This window comes from Vulpes lagopus, chromosome 5, assembly GCF_018345385.1.
Source record: "Vulpes lagopus strain Blue_001 chromosome 5, ASM1834538v1, whole genome shotgun sequence".
Lineage (NCBI taxonomy): Eukaryota > Metazoa > Chordata > Mammalia > Carnivora > Canidae > Vulpes > Vulpes lagopus.
Genome location: NC_054828.1, coordinates 10,753,908 through 10,768,243, shown reverse-complemented (window position 1 = coordinate 10,768,243; position 14,336 = coordinate 10,753,908). Strand labels below are relative to the sequence as shown.

The 14,336-nt window shown below is 53.6% G+C and overlaps 1 protein-coding gene and 1 non-coding gene across 2 annotated transcripts; both read left to right on the top strand.

Annotated features, from left to right (window-relative positions):
- Positions 1 to 4,352: 4,352 nt before the first annotated feature.
- NOL12 (nucleolar protein 12) lies at positions 4,353 to 10,953 on the top strand. The gene is made up of 6 exons (XM_041754746.1): positions 4,353 to 4,505; positions 5,453 to 5,558; positions 5,880 to 5,928; positions 6,459 to 6,601; positions 7,857 to 7,954; positions 8,373 to 10,953. The coding sequence occupies exons 1-6, from the start codon at positions 4,423 to 4,425 to the stop codon at positions 8,536 to 8,538; spliced, it is 645 nt and encodes a 214-aa protein (XP_041610680.1). The 5' UTR covers positions 4,353 to 4,422; the 3' UTR covers positions 8,539 to 10,953.
- Positions 7,083 to 7,216, top strand: LOC121492292. The gene has a single exon (XR_005988188.1). It is a non-coding gene; the product is annotated as a small nucleolar RNA SNORA21 (small nucleolar RNA).
- Positions 10,954 to 14,336: the final 3,383 nt, after the last annotated feature.

Genomic DNA, 14,336 nt, shown 5'->3' with positions numbered 1-14,336 from the left:
CCACACTCACTAGTCCTAAGTGATGGGGCCTGAGCTGATGGCTGGGCGACCCTGCAGACTGACCATTCCTCAGCACCTTTTCCTTTCTGCTCCCTGCTGCAGGGACCCCACCTCCCTGGGAAACAGCCCCCAGAACTGAGCCAATGTTCAGGATGATTTAGCATCAGAACCTCCATAGGCTTCGCCAAAACTGAGGGCACTGTCTCTTGAGGTGTGGTGATGGTGGTGGGAAGACCGGCCAATTTCATTCTCTAGGAGAAGCAGCACTAGTTGTGGGACCCAGGGTGGTGGTGCTTTTCCACCCTCACACTTAGTTTTCTCATCTGTAAAATGGGAGTCATTATTTGCACCTGGGCCTTTGGGGTGGCTGAGTCCCAACTCAGTGGGTCCCCTGGGGAGTACATGTCTGTAAGAGGGCTCAGGAGGTGGGGCGTCTGTTAAGTGTCTGCCTTTGGCTCAGGTCACGATCCCAGGGTCCTGGGATTGAGTCCTGAATCCGGGTCCTTGCTTCTCCCTCTCCCTCTGCCTGCAGCTCCCCCTGCTTGTGCTCTCTCTCTCTGTGTGTGTCAAATAAATAGATAAAATATTAAAAAAAAAAAAAAAAGAGGGCCCAGGAGGATAGAGTGTACATGCTGGGCCTGCCATGAGCTACACCCAATCTCCGGGCTCTCCTAGGGTACCCAAGTGGCCCCGCAAGAGAAACAGCGTTGGAAGTCAGGAGGTGGCGGGCCGCCCCCTGCTGGAAATCGGTGGAAGTGTCTCTGGGACGGTCTTTCTCTGGTCTTCAGGGTTCAGCCCCACGGATTCTCCCTACACCTGCTGAAGGCCGCAATACATGGGGGCGGGAGGGACGACTAGCCGGCAAAGGAAAGCCCTGGGGCAGACAGGGAATGAGACCCCCGGGTCTGCAGGAAGGAAACTGGGCTCGGTGTTCAAACCTCAGCTCCATCACTGTGTGCCCCGGGACCAGTTACTAGTCCTCTCTGAACCTCAATTCCCTCATCATCAAATTGCATGAACACTTGTATCTACCCTGGGCAGTTGTTGCGAGGATTAGCTGAGATAATGTAGAGAAATGCCTGGTGCCTGACACACAGGAGGTGCTCAATAAACCTAAAAATGATTTCAAGGAGAAACCAATCCAAAGAGGCAGGTGGGTTATTATTTTCTTTTAACTTTTTTCAAGATGTATTGATTTATTTTAGAGAATGCAAGTGCGGGGAGGGGCAGAGGGAGAGAAGCAGATGCTCTGCTGAGCAGGAAGCCTGACCCAGGGTCTCATGATCTCACAACCCTGACATCATGACTCATAAAATCATGACCTGAGCCAAAATCCAGAGTCAGACGCTTGGTGATCAACCCACCCCGGCGTCCCCAAAGAGTGGTGGGTGTTTTAGACCATGAACTGCAGTGAAGTTTCAGAGTCTGGGTGGGGTCCCGGTCCCTCGTCTCCTCTCCTGGGGCAAGGGGACCTGCAACCCTCCGGGAAGTGTGGAGCAACAGCACATGCCTGAGGTGACAGGCTTCACTCTCTGCATTGGGGGCTTTTGCACATGAGGCCTCCCTGAGCCCCAACCCTGTGGGCAGGCAGGCAGTGGGAGCTGGGTGGGCTGCAAGGGTCAACCACCCAGTACCCCCCAAAACAAGGTCCTGCAGGTGCAGCTTTTCCTTTACTCAGTCCCTGTCTCTGTGCCAGACTGGAAGTTCAGGGAGGGTGGCAGTCAGGGAATGGCTCCCACTTACTAACTGGCTGACTTTGGTCAAGGCACTTCCCCTGTCTGAACCTCTGTTTCCTCACCTGTATAATAGGGATGAAAGTGGGCAGCCTGGGTGGCTCAGCAGTTTAGCGCTGCCTTCAGCCCAGGGTGTGATCCTGGACACCCGGGACCGAGTCCCATGTCAGGTTCCCTGGATGGAGCCTGCTTCTCCCTCTGCCTGTGTCTCTGCCTCTCTCTCTCTATCTATCTATCTCTCTATCTCTCTCTCATGAATAAGTAAATAAAAATCTTTTAAAAAATAGGGATGAAAGTAGCACCAACCAGGACACCTGGTTGACTCCGTGAAGCATGACACTCTTGATCTCAGGGTTGCAAGTTCGAGCCTCTTGTTGGGTGTAGAGATTACTTAAAAAAATAATATCTTGGGCAGCCCAGGTGGCTCAGTGGTTTAGCGCCGCCTTCAGCCCAGGGTGTGATCCTGGAGACCTAGGATCGAGTCCCACATCGGGCTCCCTGCATGGAGCCTGCCTCTCCCTCTGCCTGTGTCTCTGCCTCTCTCTCTACCTGTGTCTTTCATGAATAAATAAAATAAAATAAAATGTTCATTTTAAAAAAGTATTTATTTATTTATTTATTTATGATAGTCACACAGAGAGAGAGAGAGAGGCAGAGACACAGGCAGAGGGAGAAGCAGGCTCCATGCACCGGGAGCCCGACGTGGGATTCGATCCCGGGTCTCCAGGATCATGCCCTGGGCCAAAGGCAGGCGCTAAACCGCTGTGCCACCCAGGGATCCCTAAAATCTTCGGTTTTAAAAAGATGTTATTTGTTCATGAGAAGCACAGAGAGAGAGAGGCAGAGACATAGGCAGAGGGAGAAGCAGGCTCCCTGTAGGGAACCCAGTGTGGGACTCGAACCCAGGACTCCAGGATCATGCCTGAGCCCAAGGCAGACATTCAACCATTGAGCCACCGAGGTGCCCCCTGCCTCGCTCCTTCCTAAGCTCACAAAGTCTGCATCTTGCCCTCCAGGGCGGGGGACATGCTGGCTACCGGGAGTGATTCCTCCAGCCAGTGGTCTAGGGAGCTGGGCCATGAGGCCACAGACTCAGGTTCAAGTTCCAGCTTGGACACAGAACAGCCCTGTAAATCTGGACAAATATCTTCCATTCTCTGGGCAAACAGGTCCCTTCTCAGGGTGCCTGGCACACAGTAGGCACTCGATACACAGGTGCACACTTGCTCTCTGGGCTCCAGTCACTTGTCCAATGAGAAGTGGGGAGCAGGTCTTAAGCGCATATTACTCTTCTGATAATCCCCACTCTCAGCCAGTTTTGGGGTCACCTTCTCTGGGAAGCCCTCTGCAGTGGGGGAGCCAACAGTGAGCTCTGCAGCCCCCCCACCCCGTGCCTCTCACTACAGAGGTACCATCCCCTGCACTGTAATGATCGCCAACCTCGCCACTCGGGCCGTCCTTTAAAAGCAAGGGCAAAAAAAAAAAAAAAAAAAAAAAAAAGCAAGGGCAGCAGCTTGTGTGCAGCACCCAGCAGGTGTGACTTAAGAACAGGGGATTCAGGCGTGTGATCCCAGTTACCAAAAGTCCCCGTCAGGCAGTGTTTTACTGAATGCACGCCCTTGTCTTCAGTGGAGTATATGTTATTTTTTTTTCTAAAGATTTTATTTATTTATTCATGAGAGACACAGAGAGAGGCAGAGACATAGGCAGAGGGAGAAGGAGGCTCCCCACCGGGAGCCGGATGCAGGACTTGATCCCAGGACCCCAGGATCACGCCCTGAGCTAAAGGCAGATGCTCAACCGCAGAGCCACCCAGGCGTCCTGGGAATGTGTTATGATTACACCCCAATGCCACACCTGGGGAAACTGAGGCACAGACAGGGGAGATGACTTGTGTAGTAAGCACGTGTGTGGCAGGTATTACTTATATGAAGTGTTATGTAACTCACGTTTCCTCCTCCTCCTCGTGGTTCTCAAAGTATGGTCCGTGGACCAGCAGTATCAGCACACACACACACACACACACACACACACACCCAGAACGAGTCAGAATTGCAGATTATGGGGCTCACTCCAGACCCGCTGAATCAGAAACTCTAGGGCGGGGCCAGGAGATCTGGGTTTCCGCAAGCCGTGCAGGGGATTCCGAAGAACGTCAAAGTTTGAAAACCACTTCCAGGGGATCCCTGGGTGGCTCGGTGGTTTGGCGCCTGCCTTTGGCCCAGGGCGTGGTCCTGGGGTCCTGGGATCGAGCCCCACGTCGGGCTCCCTGCATGGAGCCTGCTTCTCCCTCTGCCTGTGTCTCTGCCTCTCTCTCTCTCTCTCATGAATAAATAAATAAAATCTTAAAAAAAAAAAAAAACACCACTGCTTCGCAATCATAAAGTCACTATAATCATCCCCATTTTACAAATGGGTAACTGCGGCAAAGCGAGGGCAATTGGTCCGGAACCACAGCCGTAACGTGCTGAGCTCCGGGACTCGCTTTCACCGCCGCTAGCCTAGGAATGGGCCGGGGTTAGGAATCATGGGGCTGGGGAGGCGGGCTCCGCGGCCCCTTTAAAAGGCGGGGCCTGGGAGCGGAACTGCGCAGCGGGAGTGCGAGGCGCCCCCGGGAACCTAAAAAAAACTGCTACACCCGGAAGTGTCTTAGGCGTGCGGGAGCCGCGCTGCCGGAGGCCGCGCCGCCATGGGCCGCAACAAGAAGAAGAAGCGAGATGGCGACGACCGGCGGCCGCGCCTCGTCCTCAGCTTCGACGAAGAGAAGCGGCGGTGAGTGCGGAGGCTGGAGCGGATCTGCCTCGTGCTGCCGTCCGGGGCCGGGGCCAGAACCCGGGCCAAACGCCTGCGCTCACGCAGAGGTCCCTTCCGGTCCCGCCCTCTCGGCGCGGCCCGCGGCTCCCCCCGACGCCCCCCGCGGGATGGACGCGCCCGCAGTCCCCCCCCCGGCCTGGGAGGTGGAATCGCCCGCCCCGCCCCCCTTCCCGGGCTCTGCGCCCCGAGTTCCGCAGTGCGCGCGGCGGGGGGTGGGGTGGGGGGCGGTGGCTAGGGGACCCCCAGGCCTCTGCGTCAAGTCCGTCGGACGTTCCCCGCCATGAGCGCCACTTTGCCGTGTAGTAGTGGGTCGGCGAAAAGCCTAGTGCTGCTCCCCGGACCCCCCAACATTTGGGAATGGTGCGGCAGCTCCCGAGAGAAGGAGCCAAGATCACATAGAGGAGGGGAGGGCAGGTGCGGTCCAGGGGCCCTGCAGATGGGTCCAGGGGCAGGTGTCCTGGGGAAATGGGGTGCACTCCAGTGGAAAGTGTGTGGGTGTCTCCGTGAGGGTGGCCTGAAAAGCCCTGCTGGAAGTGGCTTAATTCACTGGGTCATGGGATTTGGCAATGTAGGAGGGGCCCCCACCTGTCCTAGGCTCGTAGGCCCACATGCCTGGCCCTGTTGAAGCTGAGCCCTGGAGGGACGGGGGTGGAAGGAGCATCTCGCTCTTCTTCCTGACCTTACACTCCCTATGACCTTTGGCAAGTAGCCTAGCCTCTCTCTGCCTCAGTGTCCCTGTCTGTAAAATGGGCATTGGTACCGACCACACAAGCTGTTGTGAGGAATAGGTGAGTTAACACGTGTGCATTTTTAGAGTGGGTACAGTATTAGTGGTTTTTCTCTTCCTGGAGTGAACCTTTCTTTCCTGTGTGTCCTCCTGACTCTCCCTCGACTCTTTCCTGTAGGGAGTACCTGACTGGCTTCCATAAGCGCAAGGTGGAACGGAAGAAGGCAGCCATTGAGGAGATCAAGCATCGGCTCAAGTTGGAGCAGAAGAAGCTCCGGGAGGAGGTACAGAGGGGAAGGCTGGGTGGGGGGGAAGGGGGCTAGGGAGAGAGAGAGAAAGTGTGCATGTGCGTGTGTGTATCTATATCTATATATCTATATCTGATTCCCAAGGGATTCACATCCTTGGGTGACCTTAACAGGGGCATCTGCAGAAATGAGGGGAGGTGTGGGCAGGCCTAGGGAGCAGTGTGTACAGTAGAATCATGGTGGGCTCGGGTCTGGGGAAGGTGTAGGATGGAATCTCCTGGTGTTTCACTATGAGCTCCTGCCTGGGGTTGGCTGGAGAGGCCATCCTCACTGTGTTCCTTTCCCTTTTGGTTTCAGCGCCATCAGGAATACTTGAAGATGCTGGCAGAGAGAGAGGAGGCTCTGGGTAAGTCACATCTTTGCCCTGAGCTGAAGAAAAGCCAACAGGCCTAGACTTACTTATCCCTTGGTGGATGGAAGGGGAGGGGTGTGGGGGCTGCACAGAAGCTAACTTCCTAGCTCCAGGGGTCTTGGTGGTGACATGGGCCATCGGCCAGGGCTGGTGTTCAGGACCCTCTATAAATGTGGGTGGATCAGAGACAGGAAAGACCAACCTCTTGGTAAAGTGATCCTGAGCAGAAAGCTCAGTTTCTGAAGCCTGGAGGGACTGGGGGTAGAGGGGAATGGGTAGTAGCAGCTGCTGGGGTCACACCGGGTCTGTCCTAAATGAGAACCAGATGGTCTGAGGTCTCCCCAGAGTATCGGAAGGAGTTGAATCACTTACATTTGTCTGCAGACCAGGCTCTGGAGCTGGTGACTTCCTGGACACTCTCCCAGAGTAGAGGGGGCCATTGCACTCCAGGGCTGGGCAGGGGGTTAGAGTCTGGTTACTTGTGCTCTGAGGCTGAGACCTGGTTCTGTGCCCACCTTGCACAGAGGAGGCAGATGAACTGGAGAGGCTGGTGACAGCAAAGACAGAGTCAGTGCAGTATGACCACCCCAATCACACAGTCACCGTGACCACCATCAGCGACCTGGACCTCTCAGGGGCCCGGCTGCTTGGACTGCCTCCACCTGAGGTGAGTGTAACTTCCAGCCCTGGGGAAGATGGGCCCTAGTGCAGCCCTAGGTGCATACTGGCTTGTTGGGGATGCTGAGTGCTGGTCCCCGTTGGGCAGATTCCAGTGCGAGGGGCTCTTTCTCTCCTAGGCATTCTTCAGGGCCTGCACAAAATCCGTGGGGCTTGGAGAAGCTGGTTCTGTGACTCAGTGACTGTGGGAACATGGGCAAGTGTCTGCCTTGCCAACTTTCCTTTCGCCAATAAGTTGAGGGAGAGGGAGGTAATTGATGATAGCACCTGTTTCTTAGGATTGCTGTGAGTATAAAAGCGGTTAATCCAAGAGACGCACCTCAAATACCAGTTTGTGGTGATCACACCACTGCGTGGTAACAGCAACGACACAGCCCATCCATGTGCACTGACCGTTTTCAAGCTGTGAGTCAGGAGGTACTCGCAGATTGTAACCAATATTTTAAAAAGATTTAAAAAAAAAAAGGATCCCCCTTTTAAAAGCACTCAGTGGGCCCTGACTCAACCCACTGAGCCGTCAAGAAAGGGCAGAGGAAAAACACTGCTTTTGGGTGAAGCAGCAGCATGTTGTGTTGTTTTTGCTTCAATCGGTGATATGACAGGGTGTTCCACCTTGGTGGGGTACAAGGGGGGAGAGAGGTTCGAGGTGACGGGGCAATGTCACATGGACAGAGCTGCCTAATAAACTCTGAAAAATTAAATAAAAATATTAAAAACAAAAAGTAAGGAAAGAAATAGAATGTCTTTGAAAATATCAAAAAGGCTCACAGGTAAGTACCATTTCACAAAATGTTTCAAAGCTGTGTTTGTCTGGGTTGGATGCGCTTAAATGCATAATTTAAATATGCCTGTACATACAGCGTCACAAGGTGAAGCACATTTCCTGTCACGGGTGAAAGCGTCCTAAAGCCCTGAGCCACTGCTTTATCATGTCCTTCCTGACTTCATACTCCTTTCTTTTTTGTGCTTATTCTTCTGTAAATCTTCCACGGCCTCAGATTGCAGTGGACGTGCAGACACTCACAACTGAAAGAAGATGGGGACAAGGCTTTGAGACACAGCTTTTCCCTATGTGATTCCCGCTTCGAAGTTGTACCCAGCTTGTCCCCCGGTGGCCTTCTCCGAGCCCTGAGCCAATCCTCAAGGCAGCAGGCCACACCCCCACTTGACAGAGCCATGACTGCTGGTGTCAGGCCTCCCAATCTACCACACTGTGTGACAGTCCTTGTCCTGTGTTTCTTTAGCAAGGGGCTGGACACAGGTCCGAGGAAGAGGCGTCCTCCATTGAGAAGCTGACCAGAGCCTTACCCAGGAAGTCTAGAGATCCCCTCCTGTCCCAGCGGTGAGCCCTGGCCTGTCCCTCTCTCTGGCACTTCTCCCTCCCGGCTGACTGTGGTGATGAGCCCCGTGGAGCCACCTCTCACTGGCTGGTGGCATGGAGCAGGTGTGGGGCCTGGTGCAGTGACTCTGCTTACCAAGTGTCCCTCCTCACTATCCTTACTCCCTTTCCCTGAGAATGGCCAGCCCTGGGTGCCCAGAGTGCCTGGGGTCAGGGTTTTTTTATGAGCCGAGGAACTGGCAGGCCCTCTGGGGTCAGAGCAAGCTGTCTTTGACATGGATTTGGTACTCCCTAGCATTCGAGGCCTGTCCTGACTTCCTCCGGGAGCCAGGCACTCACCCCCAAACCCAATCTTCCACTCATGTCCTGCTTTCGAGAATAAATGAGGCCCCGGCCTGACCAGCCTTCCATCCCCCTACAGGATCTCTGCTCTCACAGCATCACTGCACGCACATAGTCGGAAGAAGACCAAGAGGAAACATCCCCGACGGGCCCAAGACTCCACCAAGAAGCCCCCAAGTGCCACTCGTACGAGCAAGACCCAGCGCCGCCGGCTGACAGGCAAAGCCCGGCACAGTGGAGAGTGAGCCCTGAGAACCAGCCATGCCCCAGCCTGGGCCCTAAGGTCCTGTCCTGTCTTAGCCGGGCTGTCCCTATAACCCAGTACCAAGGTGGTGACTCTATGGCCCAGGATTGGGATGCTAGCACCTCTCTGGTCCAGAGCTTGGGCCCTGGAAGGGGCAGACAGGTGAGAGCTGGCTCCCCCCAGGAGGCGCCTTTAGAGCCAAATCTGGGGCATCTACCTAAATGTCTGCCCCACCGAGCCATCATCAGATTTGTGAAACTGAGTGGTCTGTTTGTCCCTGACCCTGCTGCCATGTGCCAAGGGCAGGCTTCTGAGACAGTAGAAACTATTAGGGAAATGGGTCCATCCTCACTCTCTAGCAGTGGGTATGAAAGTGTTAGGTCAAAAAAAAAAAAAAAAAGAGAAAGTGTTAGGTCTGGGCCCCCTTTCCCAGGTTACAGATCAACATGACCTGTTGGGTACACTGGTAGGAACCAGAGTCATCTCACTACTCAAGAGCAGGCAGGGATCCCTGGGTGGCACAGCAGTTTAGCGCCTGCCTTTGGCCCAGGGCGCGATCCTGGAGACGCGGAATCGAATCCCACGTCGGGCTCCCGGTGCATGGAGCCTGCTTCTCCCTCTGCCTATGTCTCTGCCTCTCTCTCTCTCTCTCTCTCTCTCTCTCTGTGTGACTATCATTAAAAAAAAAAAAAAAAAAGCTACTGGGGCAGGTGGGTGAGCAGTGGCGGCTCTGCTCTTACTGGCTGAGACTTTGGGTCTGTCCCTTCTTGGCCTCATTGGTCTTCTCAGCTGAAATTGAAGTGGTGGAAGCAGATGAGTTCTGGAGCATTCCCCACCCCCCGAACTTGGGCCTCTTCCCTAGGCTTCTAGTAGCTCCTGGAAAGAGACCAAAAAAGGAGTGATCAACCCTTTTTAAAGAAAATGTAGGGGGATCCCTGGGTGGCTCAGTGGTTTAGTGCCACCTTCGGCCCAGGGCGTGATCCTGGAGACCCGGGATCAAGTCCCGCGTTGGGCTCCCTGCATGGAGCCTGTTTCTCCCTCCTCCTGTGTCTCTGCCTCTCTGTCTCTCATGAATAAATACATAAAATCTTTAAAAAAAAAAAGAAAAAATGTATCTCCACTCACCTGAAGAGTATGACCCTTTCCAAGCAGACTCTGCAAGAGGCCAGGTGACGTTCTGCAAGGCTGCTGGTTTTGCATGCTCTTCAGATGTGGCTTCAGAAAACCAGTCTTTACCCTTCCTTGTCCCAGCTTGTGAGTGACCCACCCTTTGTTGCCCCACTGTCACCTGAGCGAGCAGGGTAGAATCCTGAGTGCAGCAGGTAGATGCACCGGCAGGGACAGCCAGGGCACCTGTTAGGGGACATTGTCAGACACCACCAGCCCTTGCCACTTACTGCTTCCTGTGACTGAGTCAGAGCACAGGAATCCGGGCAGTGCCCTGGTTAGGAGACCACGTTGTGCCCTAACATTAGTACTGCAAGGAGAGTAGATGTGCCTTCAGCCCCAGCAGAGCCCCAGCAGAGCTCAGGATCAGTGAGAGGTGGACAAGGTGACAGGGGAATGCAGTGACAGGAGCAGTGACAAGAGCACAGGTGCAAGTTCCAGCTGGCCCCGGGGTGTGGGAGGATCTGGCGGGAGGGAGCTGAAGTCCCAAGCAGGTCTTGCTTTGGCTCAGCCCACGGAGAGCTGCCATTGGGCAGGCTCAGGAACAGAGGCTCCGTTAGGCTGTGTCTGGGGGTGACTGGCGTGCCCCATATCACCATCGAGACCCACCATCTGGTGCCTCTCTGAAGGCCACCCCTGGACTTGGCCACTGGCAGCTCAGGGCATATGGCTGGAAGGTGCTGTGACCTGGCTCTTTAGCTCCTTCCACTGTTCTTCCTGCTGCCTTCCTGTTATTGGGGCGTGGTGACTCGCTCTGCTGGGCTGTCCCTGTCCTGCACAGTGGGGGGGCCTGCCAGCAAGCTCCCCAGGTGGTTCTCATCCTCAACCCAGGGCAGTGAGTGTGAGCCTTGCCCTTCATGGCCCCTGGGAGCAGAACCCATTCTGGGCCCCAGGGGTTAGTGCATGCAGCAGGGTTTGAGTCCCGACTTGAGTCCCAACTCCACCACTTGGTGTCTGTGTGAGCGCTTTGCTGCGCTGACCTCTCTGGGTGTATCCCTGTGTGTAAGATGAGAAGACACCTATGTCCTAGGGGTGCCCCAAGGCTGAAATGAGCCCGTATGCGTGAACCACCTCCCACAGCACCTGACGTTCCCGGGATGCACCTGCAGTGTATGCTCACAGCCACTGCTGTCCACTGCAACATCTGACCCAGGTCTCTTCTCCCGCTCCCAGTGACACGGGGTCATTACCACTTCCATCTACAGTTTGTGACATTTACAAGTATTAAATTCTCCTCCACTCTCTTCTATATGTGCCATCTGCATCTTTGAGCAGACCAGGGAAACTGAGTGAGCGATTTTGCCAATCTTGAGATCAGAAGTGGTGGAATCAGAACCCTATAGAGAACTTGCCTTTTCTCCCCAGAGCCTGGATCTTTTCCTCTTGATTCTCTCCGTCTTGTGGGCCTCCTTGGCTTGGGGCTTCTAGGGGCTTTATAAAGAAGGATTAGATTTAGCTGCATATAATGTACAACAGAATTTAGCGGTTTATATAAGAGGAGGTTAACAGGGAGGTAACTAGCCTGGAGCTGGGGGGCTGGGGTGACAGGCTTTGAGCTTTTTGTTTTGGGCCATTTTCAACACATAGTGTTCACCTCACGGTCCAAGATGGCCATTTGAGCTTCAGCCATCATATGTGCCTTTCAGCTAGCAGGAAGGAGAAAGGATTGAAGAACTTCTTCCTCCTTTTAAGAACATTTGACATTTGTCATGTGCCATCATTTGGGCAGAAGGCGAAGACATGGGGCCGGACAAAGAAGCAGCTCCAGCTGCAGACAGGGCTATGATTGTGGCTCATTCTGGAGAACCCTGTGCCCACATAAGAATTGAGGACTGTGTTGCTAACTGAAGGGAGAGTTAGTATTAGGGTACAAGCCACAGAGTCTCCCGCAGAAGCCAGATATATAAGGAAAGGGCTGCCGGTGGGGGGGGGGGGGGGGGGGGATCCAACTGTGTGGAACTACAGCCACAGCAGACTCTTTTTCTGTTCCTGGGTTACTGCACTGAACTTTCCTGATGGATCAGGCCCTGTGCTAGCAGAAGGAATGAGGCCTCTCAACTCAGGAAAGACGGTAGGATGTGTTTGGGGGCTACTGAGCCCTCCCCAGGGGATGAGGGTAGGAGCTGTAGAGGAGATGTTTCTGTGCCAGGGAGGCTGAAGCTTTCATCCTCTCCAAGGTGCCCTGGACCTCAGAGGCTTGGAGCCCCCAGGTTTGAGCTGTGGTGTCAGTGGCTCTGGCAGGGAGTTCCCCAGTTTGTCCTGAGATAGAGACCTCACAGCCTTTTCAGTTGTGGACGGGCCCAGCATGACTAGAGTCCTCCAGGTTTCGAGCTGACATCTTCCAGATGTGGGAGGTGCTCTTTAGATGTTCACAGGCTGTTCACAGCCTTTGTTGCTCTGAGCAGTGTCCTCCAGCCCTGGGAATTGATCCTTCACCCTCCCCTCACTTGGGCTCCAATGACACTTTGTGTTTCCTTCTTATAAACACTGAACACATTGTAACCTGGTTCTGTCTGTCTCCACTAGCTGACCATGAGCCTTCTGAGTGAGAAGTTGTATCAGTAACTGCTGTGTTTCTGCTGTGGGCACAGTTCGCAGCCAGTCCTGGCTGGATTACACGGGACCCAATCCCCCTCCCCACAGGTGTTCCCAGTGACCCTTGAAATAATCTGTTCTAGAATTTTCTTGGCAGCAGTGCCATGTTTGCTTGTCTGCAAGTTTCTGAATCTGTTTTGTTTTCTCCTTCCCTTCACCACATCCATCTCTCCTGGGCCCCTGCTGAAATCTTTCCCCATCCAGTGAACTTTGCCCTCTCTCCCTTCCACCCTAGTCAGCACAATTGCCAAATAACAACCAAAAGAAAAAGGATAGGAAAATAATTTATCGAGCATTTCTCGTGTGTGAGTCACATTATTAACTCACAGCAGCATCGCAAAGTGAGTATTAGCTCCATTTGACAGGCGAATAGACTGAGTCACTGGTTACATAATTGTCAGATAATTGTCAGAAGTTACCTGTCATGGCTAGTAGGACATGGTCCTTGCATTCCATGGAGGGGGGAGACACATGGAAGTCCCTTGGAAGGTCAGGGGTTCAACAAAATGTTAGAGGGCAAACATCCTTACAGGCCCAGAGGGCAGAGAGGAGGGCATCCAAGAAGACTTCTGAGAGGAGGTGGTCCTTGATGTGAATCTTGAAAGATGACTTGGGTTGGCCAGGCATCTGGGGGAGAGGATGGGCAGGCAGACAGAGGGCCTGGGTGAGCAAAGGTGGGGAGTGGCCAGAGGGGACTGCTGTGGCAGCTGCAGAGGCCCATGGGCACAGACCCTAAAGGGCCTCAAATACTGAGCTAAGGATCTGGACCCTTACCCTGTGGGCAGTGGGAGCCCCTGAGGTGGGGTTGGGAAGTTGCCAGGGGAAAGTTGGAGTCAGTGATTGTTTTAGAGAGATCTCCCTGGTGGCAGCATGGAGGCTGCACTGAGAGTACTAGAGGCTCCAAGACCCTGTTGTAGTTACTCCGGGAGAGGCAAGGAGGCCCTCCTCCCATGCAGGCACCCATTTACTCTCTCACCAACCATTTATTGTGCACCTATGAAGTCCCAGTCACTGGGGATACGTTGGTGAGCAAGAGAGGGTGGTCCTTGCCCTCTAGTGACTTACATTTCATGAGCTAGAGCCATGGGGATGGAGTGGAGAACACTGGAGAGGTGCTGAGAGTAGTAGCATTTATTGAGCACTTGCTATATACCAGCTCCTCTTTACATGAGTTAACTCACTGAGTCCTCCCAGTAACCCCACAGTCTAGGCAACTCCATTAAGCCCATTTTGCATTTGAGGTACACTGAGGTGGCCCCCTCAGGAAGCAAGCCCCACTCTAGATATATTATACTGCCCGCCTGGCTGAAGAAGCCAAGTCTTACCTGCAAGAGGCGCACTCACAGGTCCACGAGGTGAGGGACGCCCCAGGAGCTGTGTGAGTCCCACACAGGATCTCAGTGCAGTACAGTGAGCCGTGACTAAAGGCTGGGGAAGCCAAGGAGGGCTTCCTGGAGAGGGTGCCATTTAAGCTATCACTAAGGGAATGAAAAATCTGTCTGTGATTTACCTTTTCAGAGACACAGCAGAGGACAGAAGGCCTGTACATTAGTTTAGTTTGACTCACAGAGTATTTAAAAACAATTTGACCAGGGGCGCTTCGGTAGTTCAGTTGGTTGAGCATCCAACTCTTGATTTCTGCTCGTCATAATTTCAGGGTTGTAGGGTGGAGCCCCAAGAGTCAGGCTCTGCACTCAGTGGGGAGTCTGCTTGAGAGTCTCTCTCTCCCTCTGCCCCCCACCTAAAACAAATAAATCTTTAAAACAAAACCCAAATCCCCTCCCAACAATTTGACTATAGTGATAATAATAATAATAATCTGACTTCTCTGGTTTTTCTTCAGATCGTTTTTTGCCCCTTACTAAAGAATTCTGTGGAGTGGAATAATTCTGAGTGTTTACCCAGTTTTTTGAGGCAAAAACCCAACCAAAACCAAAACCAAAATAATTCAACTTAGCCATATTTTCACACGTCAGGAAGTTTCTGACTTCTTCAGTAGAAGTTAAGCCTGGCTGCACCGGACCGCCGCTTCCTAGG

Coding starts and splice junctions, on each gene's coding strand:
- NOL12 (XM_041754746.1), top strand. CDS start 4,423: ATGGGCCGCAACAAGAAGAAGAAGCGAGATGGCGACGACCGGCGGCCG. Junction 4,506..5,452: donor TTCGACGAAGAGAAGCGGCG/GTGAGTGCGGAG, acceptor TCTTTCCTGTAG/GGAGTACCTGACTGGCTTCC. Junction 5,929..6,458: donor AGAGAGAGAGGAGGCTCTGG/GTAAGTCACATC, acceptor CACCTTGCACAG/AGGAGGCAGATGAACTGGAG.